At 40.1% G+C, this 13,901-nt stretch overlaps 1 protein-coding gene across 4 annotated transcripts in view; it reads right to left on the bottom strand.

Moving 5' to 3' along the window:
* The window catches only part of LOC105895330 (unc-79 homolog, NALCN channel complex subunit), a 100,402-nt gene extending 89,028 nt beyond the window's left edge, over positions 1-11,374 (bottom strand). For 2 of the 4 annotated variants that reach the window (XM_031571574.2, XM_031571576.2), the window contains exons 1-2: positions 10,991-11,373; positions 5,811-5,931 (exon numbers count right to left, since the gene is read on the bottom strand). In XM_031571574.2, the coding sequence (XP_031427434.1) occupies positions 5,811-5,931; positions 10,991-11,012 (143 nt within the window). In that variant the 5' untranslated portion in view covers positions 11,013-11,373. Of the gene's footprint in view, positions 1-5,810; positions 5,932-10,990 lie in introns of all 4 variants that reach the window. The other 2 variants (XM_031571575.2, XM_031571577.2) reach the window with 2 other exon arrangements.
* Between the last annotated feature and the right edge of the window lie 2,527 nt (positions 11,375-13,901).

The following is a 13,901-nucleotide window of genomic DNA, read 5'->3' as shown; positions in this document are numbered from 1 at the left end:
GTTTCACTAATTAGTTCATATGAACACACACTCCCAACTGCCAACTGCAAACTGAAGATAGTTTCCTGAACTCGAGTTGGATAGCTAGGATATTTAGCTAGTTAACTATGACTGTGCCATGAATTATTACTCTATTTTACTCACTATATCAGAAATCTTGTTGTAATGCTATATCTTGTATTGCTGAGTGTCTCGCATTGTTTACACCTCACACCAAGGTACACACTCAGGGCCTCATTTACTAGCAGCTTAATCTGCGCCTTTGCCAAACCGCAAATAACGCACGGTATTTTGCATCCTATTTATCAAACAAGAACCCTCGTCCCGTCATCTGCGCCTAACAACGCCCATTAGTGTTATTTAGCGCTCCGGGAAAATAGGGAAGAAAGAGCCTGTGTGTTCCACCGTGGATGATGAGCTAAAATTAGAATTAGAGCTTTTGGTTCACGAGGTTACAGCAAACTAACCCAGGTAAATATAGAAACTCATAAATATTTCTCCGTTTAGCCCTTCCGTCCACATTAAAAGTTGTGATCACTTTGAATTCAAGACTGTCTTTTATTGGTGAGCTGATTTGGGGAAATTAAACTTTTCAGCGAACATTGAGTGTCTGGGTTGCTATGGTTACCCCTCAGGGTGCCTGTGCAGCTTCATATTAACGAGTTTATGTTCACAAGAAAGTTCATATTCACACATATTAACATGAGTTAATCACACACAGGCAACTGCAAACTGTTAAGATGGGTCTCTAAGCTAGAGATAGCTAAGATAGTTAATATTCAGGTTAACTGCTCCATAGCATCCCGTTAAATAGTTTGGTAGGAATACACGACACCCCTTACTTTAAAACGGCGTATTCCAACACTGAAAACTATGCTTTTCAAAAACGCTGCCCTAGGCAGATACATTTGAAAACTGTAGTTGTAGGTTGCCATGGCACTGGGGGTAGCTTGCGCTTGAGAGGCTATAACATCAAAATAAACATGGAAGGTGAAATGAATATGCTGCTCTGTCTCTACAATTTACTTACCGGTAGTTTAGTTAGTGTACTTCGAGTACAAGTACTTTTCCTGAATAGATACGCGTTACTCCTACGCAGAAGGTGTGCACTGTACTCGGTGTGCTTGAACTATGAAATACCGTTTAAACCATACAATGAACGACGATTCTGGGTAAGACGTGGCCGAACTTTTCCCGAACAGCTAGCTGGTGGGACAGTTTGTAATTCTATTTGTTTGTATGCCTATATTAAATGATATATCAAATATAAACATTTTTCTAATTTCTCGCAGGCACATAGTTTTAATTTAGCAGCTGATATGTCATGCTAAAACACCTCTTGTTTCGTTACTAATACATAATTAGGCGCACTTTACGCATCTCCTCCCATCTCTTTGCTACAAACACCGACTTTCCCACACCCACTTCCTAGCAGCGGTAATCTGCGCTTTTACTCAGGTGCGCCTCCTTTGGAAATAGGGTTTTATGTCTTTACCCGCTATTTTACGCCTGAAATGGGCGCAATCCTGTTAGTAAATGAGGCCCTCAGTGTTTCATAATATGGAGTGAGAAGTGGGAATACAGGACATAGAGGACTTTGTTGTGATGTATGGCTAATAAGGAACGAGAAATCCATGTTGTTTTTCACTGCCATTATTATAGATTACATATGTGATACCATTCCTATTCGTATGTAGATAACACATTCAAAATCAGTCATGTCCAGAAGTAATAGAACTTAACAACATTAACAGTGCCTACATTCGGTATCTGATCAATTTTAAGGTTTAAGTGAAAAAAATGTCAAAAAAAGGACCTAATATTGAGTCCAAACTTTTGACTTCTAGCGTATGATTGCAAATTATAAAATGTGGCGTGGGTTTTATTCTTTGATCAGCCAAAGAGGACACATGAAACTCCTCTGCTAGCCACCCTTCACTGGCTCCCTGTAGCTGCTTGAATTACATTGAAATCTCTCACTCTCACCTATAGGACAGCCACTATATCGGCACCAGCCTAATTACTGTGAATGTTATGATTCAGCTCTACTCTCTTTACTCCCACCACTTTACTCCTCCGATGAACATCTGTTGTTTTTGCCTTCTCTCCACAGCAAGAGATCACAGTGAAGACTCATTTCGTTTGTGATACCTCATGCTGTCCATTCCAGCGACACCCTTGGTACATTCAAAAAGTGTTTACAGCATTTGCCTAATTAGTTTATTTGTCTGAAACATACTTTATAAATATAATTATAGTTTAGTATTTGTCATTATTATTATTATAGTAATAATTTATGGTTTTCCTTCAATATGATACTTATTATTGTTCTATGAAGTTAACTGTATTATGCTTATTGCTAAATGTATTGCTTTAATTGATTTTTTTCTATATATTAATCTACTGTTTTGTAAATCGCTTTGGACAAAGTGTCTTAACCTTAACCTTAACATTTTATTACCATCACAGGCAGTTGCTGGTTTACCAATTGTGTCTCTCCTTTAAGATGTTAAAGTATAAACATTTAACAAACATAAATACCACTATGTAAAGTATTCCACTGTCTAAGTTAATGTTTCTCTTTTTGTAGAGTCTGACGATGCCTCATAGTCAATACAAATGTCCATATTTTGGTGTTAACACTTTCAGATATGCAGAATATATTAACAAATATCTGAAGTTCATATGAAGACTGGATTAAAGACCGGGCCAGCGGGGTCAATGTCCTGGGTCCTCTGAATGCCAGCAGCCTCAAAAAGACTGAGGCCAGGCTCCCTGAGGCTCATGAAGGTCTGAGACCTAAGGCTCCCTGAGGCTCATGAAGGTCTGAGACCTAAGGCTCCCTGAGACCCCCTGAGGGACTTCATTGAGACTTTTACAGCTGGGGCCGATCACTTTGTGAAGCCCTGGGGAGTAGCATTCCAGGGGCCTTGGAAAGTCTCAGGCCACGGCTAGGGACCCCTAGGAGTCTGAGCCTTTCTGGAGGCCTTGGGGAGGGGGCCTATTAGGGATGTGTCCTGAGGCTTCCTGGGGCCCAGGCATTCTTTGGCTTTGAGGCCTTAGCCAGGTGTGACCTGAGGTTTCCATAGGTCATGACCTGAAGGCTGTATCATTGCACAATACGGCGTGACATTGGCTCTTGCTGTGGTCAATGAGATTATTACACTGATACTACAGAACACTTATTTTTCTGTTTCTCTAATGATAGTGATGAACACACTTAAGGTCTCTTTAGTTCAGTCATTGATGTGATGTGTTTACAACAATTTTTAGAAAACCATACAAACTTCAAATCCTTAAACTAAAATGGCTCATTATTTCATTATGTCCCAGATTTATTACAGATTGGTGGCAAAAAAATCCAGATTCTGAATAAAGAAAACTGTCAGTAAAGTAAATGCATTTTTAGTCCTTCCAACTTCACTTCAAAGTACGCCAAATGTATGCATTTAATTGTTGAAAACATCCCCTGGGGAACATGTCCTTAAAACCCCCCTACTGGGAAAAAACTTGATTGATTACAATACTAAGGCTACGTTTACACGGAGCCTGGATTGCCTGAATCTGGAAACATTTTTGGATCGTTTTCACACGGAGCCGTGTCAAGAAAAATCTGCCTCTACACGGAAACGCTGGAGCGGAGTGGTTGAATCTGCTGTAAAGACGTCATGGAGCATGCGTATAAAGTGACAGAAAGAAGTCGAGATCCAACTAGCAATCTTTTCTGATTGCTGAACGACTTCTCTACCACCTGGAATCACTGTTACCACAGCACTCAAACAGGACTAGTTAGAATCGCGCACTTCGCCGTAACCCTCGTTTGTGTTAAGTTACTGTTTTGAAACTTCCGTCGATAACAAAAATCTTTTCACGTCAGATTTGCTCATATAGGCTATTGCTGATACTTTTAAAAAACAGTTTTGAACCATGGTCTGATGCAAATAGAATAAACAGTGATATATTAAAGTGTGGCTTGTTAATGTCATCCCTTTCCTAACCACCTTCTTAACAACATCGATTTAGTTTATGTTGTTGCTTTTATGAAGTGACGCAGCAGGGTTAATAAGGGTTCAGGCTGAGGTTGCGAGGCATTCACGTGGGGCAATTACGTCATCGGGTAAGAAAGTGTGCGGATCGGGCATTTACACGAACACGGATCCGCTGGCGGGTTCGAATCTACCCACTCTGGAGACCGGATTCAAAAGGTTGCGGATTCAGTGACCCAATCCGCCGGGTTCGTGTAAACGAGATGACGATCCGGCAACATTTCTTTCCGGATTCAGGCAATCCAGGCTCCGTGTAAAGGCCCCTAAGGCTTATGAAGTACATATTGATTACAACACTAAGGCTTATGAAGTACATATTGATTACAACACTAAGGCTTATGAAGTACATTTTGAAAAATCTGTACAAATTCTGACTGACCCCCCCAACCCCAATAACCAAAACACAGTACTGATCAGAAAGTATAATCTGCTTTCACCACTGCGATGAATTTACATAATCAGAAGTGGCTCAGTGACTCTGTGTAAATCTTGGACCGAATTCGGAGGTAATCTCTCACCATGCAGGCTATGGTTGTATTTTTGTCTCTTATTAGTGGTATACCTGACAACACAACTTTTTCGCCATTCTTGGCTAAACTGCTATTTACCTGCGCTAACATCATGCTACTACCTAACCAAAAAGCTGCAAAGGATCATTATTGTAGACAAAATGATTTAATATAGGCTACATCGTATAGATGTTATGGGGTGGGGTGCCCCTGGTCCTCACTTAATCTGTCCATGCATGGATCCTAAATAATAATGTAACACCTAAATACTAATCAATTAAATGACAACTGCCTTTATTGTATCAGAAGTGTATTTGCCTAGTTATCTCCCTAAATCAGGGTTTTCAACCGGGGGTCTGTGGCGGCATTGCAGGGGGTCCGCGAAATGAGCCTATGTTGATCAGTTCACCATTGGATTTTTTTATTTTTATAAATTCGCTTTGATATTTCAACACATTTCCAGATTACTCTTGAATATCGTGAAAATATCGTGTTATAGGCAGAATATCTGTGCAGGGGGAGGGGGCGTGGCAGCGGTTACAAACACCCACGCGCGTGCAGGCACATCAGTGGGCCGCAAATTACTTTCTAGTCAGAATGGTGGTCCCTGGGACAAAACCAGTTGAAAACCCCTGCCCTAAATGATGCGTATCTGTCATATATGAGGAGTATGAATGCCTCTGTAAATTGAACCAGTTTGACCAGTGTGCACTTTGCCTTATGAAGTTGTATTTTGTTTATGGAATATAGCACATGGAATTGAACCTTTAATCTTTAATTTGATTTTATCCTGAGTATGAATGAAATTACTTAATATGCAACATGATGGGTCAACAAAGTATAATTATGACTGCTATAAATGGTCTGACTATGTCAAACTAAAAAGGATGGAGCAGGCCATATTTCCCACAATCTTTCCATTGTCCCACACTTCTCAATGAGAATAAATTGATGAATTCATACATTCAAACGCCCATGTTATAACTACTTACTGCCAAACCCATATTATATGGAAATGCTAAATGTTCCATAATGAGTTGCATTGCAACAGTGTTGATAAATGTACAAAAGTTTTGTAGTGCCAGTGCTGAATATGAGCTTCCTTTTAAAAAGACTCATAAGAAAGTGGAGCAGATCACTTCCAAGATATAGTATTCAATATTGACTGCCGATCACTTCCAAGATATAGTATTCAATATTGACTGCAGGCAGTTGACTGTACTTCACCTTTGTGCTCCAGCCTGGAGGTACTTACCTGAGCAGGGTTTGGGAGAAGTATTTCAGTGTGTTTGCAATATCTGCCCCAGACGGCACAGGGTAAATATTGTGTAGCACACGGTTGTGATACTCTTGTAAGTAGCGTATCTTAGAAGCAACTAAACGGAATAAAGAGAAGAATAAAATAAATCAGTGGATGATATTCAGCTCAGCTAAGATATTTTAGAAGGCTAAAATAGCACAAGGTACACATTTATACATATGGTCAGCATCCTGAAGGGCCACAGACAGACATGACAAATTATTGCCTATTTCATGTTGTTCCTTTGACCTGTAACAGGAACTCGCTGGAATACTGTTACTGTGAAGAGTTCTCTACACACATTAAAACAATTATAGTCACAAGGTAAGATCAACGTTTGTGTTATGGTTTATTTTGACTAAACTGTAATTCACCAAATATTAACATCCAACTTGGTTCATCATCATCATTTACCCCAACTTAAGCTGCAAGAAACTTGAGAGTTATGCTCAAAGAATTTAAGTTGGTCTTGTAGAGACTTGAGAGTTATGCTCAGATAATTTAAATTGGTCTTGTAGGTTCACCCTCCTCAATATCCAGAAGACAGTTGTAGAATGTTGAAAAGCATACTGAAAGAATATTGTAACAATCTTCAGCCCATATCTCACAGAACATGTTACACAACTGCTCTCTTCATCTGGCCTATAGAACAGCCACTGAATCGCCAGAATTTGATCCTCCAATGAGTGTATACTGTATGCCCATGGCTTAAACTTGAACTTAAGTCTGAAACTGTATGCCCATGGCTTAAACTTGAACTTAAGTCTGAAACTGTATGCTCATGGCTTAAACTTGAACTTAAGTCTGAAACTGTATGCCCATGGCTGTGATAACACTGTTCCTCATCATCATAACCTATTATTATAGAATAATACATAAACACATAACAGGCAACCTGCTAGTAAACCTAGATCTCTTTTGTTCCTCATCATCATAACCTATAATTATAACACATAACAGGCAACCTGCTAGTAAACCTAGATCTCTTTTGTTCCCCTCCTCCTCTGTACTACCTCCACTGTGAGATACAGCTTTTCCACCTTTTACTCTGCTCATGATACATCTTCTATATATACACAGGCAAAAGTTTTGGCAGTGACACACATTTTGTGTTTCCCAAACTTTGCTGCTTTAGTTTTGGTGGTGGCGATTCACATTGTTTGTAGATTGTTGTGAAATGATCAGATGCATTTTAATTAATTTTCACTATATTTTGGCCCTAGCACAAAATGACCGGCTAACATCATTTAAATCATTTCATCAGCACAGGGTGAAATCAGGTGAAATCACTCTATCGTTCTGTTTGGATTATAAGAGCAGACTGATTGCTACAGAAGGAGAAGACGTGCTTGAAATCATTGTCAAGAAACACGTGCAGACATCATCTCTTTGGATCAAAATGGACTCGCATGCAAGAATATTGCACCTCAAAAAAACATTTACCGTATCAGTGTGGGTGCACCTGGCTGGAACACGTCCATTGTGTGACTTTAATCAGTAATTTGCGTGTGGTTAAATCCAGAACCTACTTAAACAGTCAGCCTCTCCTTCAATCTGTAACTGTAGCCACCTGATGTGGCCTTAACTACGCACCCTTAACTAGTGGACAAAAGTCACATACCGACGCACTTTCTCTCTCTCTGCTCCAGCACTCTGGAGAGTGAACACCTCTTCTTTCGTCCCCCGGCACTAACTGGTACATAACCTCTCCACCAGCGCCATTGCCCAGGAACAAATGTCTCCATCCTCTCAGCTCCCCAAGAGAGCACATTGGTCTCTCAGCAGCTCAGAAGAGCAGGCCCCTCGCTCTCACTTTCAATGCAACCAAATCATTGTCTTATGGCAAAGACTGCCTAAGATTTCTCGTTGGCCAGGAACACACCGCTAACCTAGAGAAAGAAAGTTTAGCGCGAGCAGCTATAACAGAACGCCTGCTAGTAAACTCTGCGACGGGAGCAAGCAAAGCAAGAAATCGCGAAGATGACCTGCAAATGGAACGAACGGAGCGATGGAGTCCGCCAATCCACACTGCACAGCAACATTGACATCACAGCTACGACCTCTTCATTCATGGGCACTCTTCTGTTTGCCTCATCAAAACATCATAAAATCCCTTTCCCTCAAGGATAGGTAACTTTGATGATTGGGCATTTAGCTGTCCTAGCATACTCACTGCCTGGCTAAGCATAAGACTGTTTCACCTTTGCCATTTGAACATGTATTTGATGTGTTCACTGAACGTGACTCTTTGGACATCTTTTCACGGTTATTTGGTAGTTGCCTTCACCACACCATACAAGAGTTAATGTTAGTTATGCTTCCCAGAGACATGTATGTTCACGAACGTGCACACACATGCACACGGGGCAACGGTGACCGAACAAAGGAACACACACACACACACACACAGATTCTTTCTGGAGTGCACACAGAACAAACGGTTGTACTTCTTCCGTTGTTCAAAAACAATTCCATCCATTGACACATAATTGTAGCTCGTCTGAACTGTTTTAAAATGCCCTTGCTGCCCTGCACTGACCGAGACGAATAGCCTCTCACACTCGCTCACACTACCTGTGGCGGCACATCTACTAGACTCCACACATTCCCACCAGCCAGATCGCCACCAGGGATAGGCCAAGAGGACTGAACTCCCACATTCCATCGCCACTGACATGGTCAGATTTAAGGTGGACTAATTGTAAAGGCACCTCAATGAACCGCATTTCAATTCCCCTAACAAGGACGCAACTGCCTGTGACAGTCTGTTGGGACAACGGCAACAGATCCTGCATGAGAAAAGACCCTGCTACAGCCGTATGCCACAGGATGTGCACAGCAACAGTTTCAACACCCAGTACTGGGACCAACCCATACATGAGAAAGGGCTCAGAACCAGACAGAGCTTTATTGACCACCGTTTAATGGGTTCTAAGGAAGGCTGATTTAACCTAGACGCAGATATAATAAGGCTCATTGATTTGGACAGTTTCTTTTTTTAAAGAAAACAATCTTCCACAATGTGACCTGGCTTCTTGCAATAAAAGCCCTTCCTTACCCTTATTTTCAGAGTCTTGGTTTGCTGCACTTGGTTTGACACAGTATCATCTTCCAGCAGTGACTTGATGAGTTAACACGTACTCCTCTGTCAATACAGCTTTTTGCTTGGCTTTTTGCTCGATCGCATAGGTTGCTACAGCCTCAGGTAAGCAGTTTCTGAACTCTTCCAGAAGGACAAATTCTCTCCCGACTGTCCACCTTTTCACAAGAAAACTCTACAAATGTCTGATGCTCAGCTTTTCTGTAATGCCTGAACTTCTGTCGATAAGCCTCGGGTACTAATTTATAAGCACGTAGAATTCATAAAGATAAAGGATAAAGATGAGTAAACCTCTTGTGCTTTCCCCACTAGTACACACAGTAACAACAACCTTTGTTCCAGTGCATTATGTTAGCCATTCATCTAAAATGCTTGTCTATATATGTCAGAAACCTTGTCTTCATGGTGTGCTTTTAAAATGCTCTTAAAAAGACTTTCTATTGCTGCCATCGTTATTTGTTCGGTCTGCCAAGTCCAAATAAAAGAAAGTGTTGCTGCATTGTCGTATTTGGTGTGATGACACTAACAACTCTGACCAGGGTAAATCTCAAATTAGTTATCTACTAGTTCATCATGTCTAACATACATCATGCTTCATAACACTAGTTATCTACTAGTTCATCATAAGTGGACTTAACTGTGTGATAGTGGATAACTTTCAGTGGACCATATAAAGGTAAGAGTTTATTATCAAATTTAACTAGTCTTTGGTTGGTAACTGGCGAGCTGCAGTAGTTGAGTTATTTTATAGCTAGGCTCACATCTAGTCTGTGGCTAAAATTGTGAAATTAGAGTCTCCGCTGTAAATTGCGCAGGATTTGATTTTTGGGCATCATCTGTGGGCAAAGACTCTGCAAAGTATTCACAGGTGATGCTGCTGGCCGCTAATTGATAGCAATACATCCCACTTTAGAGTAGTTTGACATTTCAGTTTAGCCCTACACAATCCCATTTCAGTTTAGCCCCACACAATCCCAAAAGCCTTTGAAATTTGGTGCATTTGTGTTTGGGCTACGCTCATCATCAACAAAGGTAGACGCAATAGGTAGTATCATTTAAAATACCATCTATGTCCCCAGAACTTTTCAAACCAAACTGACGCCCGTGAGTTTGTTGCAGTCTGCGCCTCTACACATTATGGAGTGGCTCTTTATTAGGGTTAGCAGCAGCCCTAAGGAGCTGATAACTGTAGTTCCGCCCACAGAAATATCTCTGGATATATCTTAATATAATTAAGGATCACAGCATGAAAGTGCGAGGACAGGGTGGAAAAACACAAATCAGTGAATTGTCCATCATTTCGCATATCTCTGAGCATCATTTTCAATATCTGACGTCTAATTGAGTCGTTCATGCAGTCTATGTTTGAGTGTGTAGGCTACGCTGTGTTCTCATAATTGCTAAAACACCGCAATGGGGGTATCCACAGAAAAGTATTGATCGGCAAAATAATGTTAAAACATTACAAGGGTTTTGAATCACATTCAACATCGTTACCAGTTCTAGAGGCTCTCTCGGTCTGACTGCAAAACCTCTGCCGTTGATTTTTATTAAATATTAACTGAAAATAATAATTACGTTAACAGCACATCGATGCGCCTCGTAATGGTTTTATCATAAATCTGATGCATTTTCCACATGTTAGTCTAGTCTAGTTGAGGTAAACATTCTCATTCAGAGGACGCTGCATGTTATCATCAATGGCACCATATTGAACGGAAACCAATCAACTCGACCTTGAGATTAGCGTATTTTCAGTCGTCATGAATCTATGGACGATACACTTTCTCTACCTATGACATGTTTTTTCCCCAAACGTTAGATTAGTGAACATCTTTCTTACTCCGCAGGTTATCCGCTGCTGAACGGAGACGTGTTGCACAACCTGCTTTGTCGAAGGAGCGGTAGTTTTTATTACCAAGGACATCTACCCTGTTTGAAATCTGCATTTTCAGAATCATCCACGTATTCATTATGGCGAAAACGTGGGTAAAACATATAATGGGTATAACACCGAGTGAATAGGACTACTTACATTGCTCTGCCTTCGTAGACATTGTAAAAACAGGCCCGTCAGAGACGTTATAGCTTAACCCCTGCGGGATCTTTTGCCATCGGTCTCGGCAAAAGAGGAAAATATGCCTCGCGCTCAGTGGCTCTTGCAGGTTAAACCACTATCTATAGTAATGATTTATGATTCATTTGCTGAAATACTAGCGCGATGAACTGTAATGTCACATCTTTACAGTAGTATAGTATATCTAAGATATGATCATTGTCACACTGAGAGAGTAGCCTACATGTGTATTCTCAGAACACTTTCTGACCGCAATGGTATATTCCAGCTTTCACAAATCACCATTCACAAAGTCAATTTCGACAGTTCGTCTCATATATGATCATTTTACACTTTTGTATAAATATTTCAATAAACCGACTATTCATTTCATCTAGTGAGGGAATTTCTGCATTTAGATTAAATTATGGTATGATCGTTTACTTTGGAGTTATAACAATGCCAATGTTTTACAAATGTCCCACGATTTGGATTTTGGAAACACGTGTTGTAATTGTAAAACACACACCTCCCCAAACAAACCCAACATGCTTTGTAAATACAAAACACAGCCATCAGAAAAAACGATGTGTTTTGCAAAAGCTACTTAAAAACAAATGCAGGGCAGGTTGCACAAATGTAAAGTAAGAATGCAGATGAATAAGCAACATATTGTATGTCTGTATAATGGGCTTTTGGCCATTCCGATGCAAAACACCTTTAAATCTGAATTTTTTTTGATCATGTAAACCTGTACTCCAGGCACAGAACCCAACATCAAAAGCTAACAAAAATATGGCAATTTGAATATAGGTACCCTCATATGCACTGACCAATACCTTAAGCCTACTGGTGCCTTAACGTGAATGAGCAGTTTGTATAGTATAATTCTGCCTTTATTATGTAATGGTGTATGTTCACGTGTCCACAACAGCTCTCAGTAGCCAGTTTAGCTCATGCTGCCAAAAACGCACTATTTTGTTTATGTTCGCTTCTTTCAGGCTAAACTCTCAGCAGCAGTTTGCTTTGAAAAGTCAGTCCTTTGCCAGCTGGAAGATAAACACGTAGCTTACTGTAGTTGACCCATAAATGAACTACAGTAAGTTTTAATGGGGAGATCAATATTTGTAGTTTTCCATAGTCTATGCTATGGTAATCTATTCGAAACGTCAGCGATTAAGCCCTTCTTTGCTCCTATTGCAAGCCTAACCTATGTAACCATATCCAGTTTGTTGGATATAACAGCATGGCATACATGCTAGCAACACATGCTGTTGACCAACACATAGAATTCCATTTTTGCATTTGACTGTCACTTGCTGTTTGGGAATACACAGGGAATACACATAATCATTTAAACAAGTAGGCTACATAATAGTGAGAACTGATTTAGACACCCCTCCATTTCATTTCAGTTTCTTGTGTGTGACATATAATGGTTGAAAAATGATTTCTTGTAGCTTGAAAGAGATAAACTTGTAAAGTGAATACATTGAAAGTAGTCATAGTGACTGATTATTTGTGAAGTTAAAGCTATCAAACAACAAGTTGTACAGAGTGTAGAGTAGCAATGTTAGTATTTAACATTTAATTACCTATCATTTTCAATTTAATTTTACATTTGCAAACAGGGGAATATTACCTTCTGGTTTCCGGATACAAGACTTGTACTGAGTGTAAGTACACTAATTGCCAGCATAACTAAACATAACTAATGCCAAACCAAACTAAATGCCAAACAAAACTAAATGCTAAATGCCAGCATAACTAAACACATCTAAACACATGCAATACCCCCCCTAATCAACAAAACTGGGCTACAGACAGCGTATGTTGTACCGTGAAGGAGTGCGACAGATCCCGGGTACAGCACACGGCGTGTTTTGCGACTGTCACCAGCCAACTAAATACTAAATAAAATTCCCATACACCTAGCCAGGCAGCCTCTCTCTCTCTCTCTCTCTCTCCCTCTCCTTTCTTATCACATTGCTAATGCCTATAATAACCCACTCACTGTTCTTTTTCTTTCCCTCCTAATCTAGACTATCTTCGCTATGGGACGCTGCTGTAGTCTCTCCACCCGGTCTACCTGTAGAAACCCTCGGCCAATTGCACCCACCGCCACCGCACTGCCGTACACTTACTCTACCTCATACCCTATGCTAGCATTTATATACAATATATATTATTGCCACCATCGACATGTTTCTCTGATCCTACTCCCCTTACCCCTGTAACAGTAACCCTATGAGCACAGTGTATACCCACTAAAGTGGTCTTGTCTGTATTATGTATTTACCACCGGATGTCTGTATATATATTAGGGATGGGCATAATTAATCGACGATCGATTAATTGATCATTAAGAATTTCCTCGATGAAATTATTTTTTCATCGATTAAAACTAATGCATGTTCTGTTGCGTAGTGTGCGTGTAATTTATTTATTTTAGGGCTGTCAAAGTTAACACGTTATTCTATGAGATTATTGTGGCCGAGATTAATGCAATAAAATATTTGAACGCAGTTAACGCAACTTTGTTTACTTCCGGTGCGCGTTGACCCATGGCACAAAAAGTTCCGTTCTGCTAGCAACGATAACCCACAATAACCCCAGGAAGTAAAACGAAACGAGGAAGTAAAATGAGTTTGTTGTATCAAATGAAAGGTTTTTACAACAAACAACCCTGTTAATCGACTGGGTAATATAAAAACCTTTTATATGCAACGAGTTTTATTGTTCCATTTGTCCTAATGATCGGAAAATAGTTAAAAGCGTGTTTGAAAGTTATAGTAGCCTATTTGTCATTATAAAGTCCTAATCTGTCTACTCGCTAGATCAGACTTTATAATGGTATTTTGTTAACTGTGCATTATATTAACTTGCTTTA

Source organism: Clupea harengus, chromosome 8 (genome assembly GCF_900700415.2).
Source record: "Clupea harengus chromosome 8, Ch_v2.0.2, whole genome shotgun sequence".
Taxonomy (NCBI): Eukaryota; Metazoa; Chordata; class Actinopteri; order Clupeiformes; family Clupeidae; genus Clupea; species Clupea harengus.
This window is presented reverse-complemented; position numbering and strand designations above follow the sequence as displayed.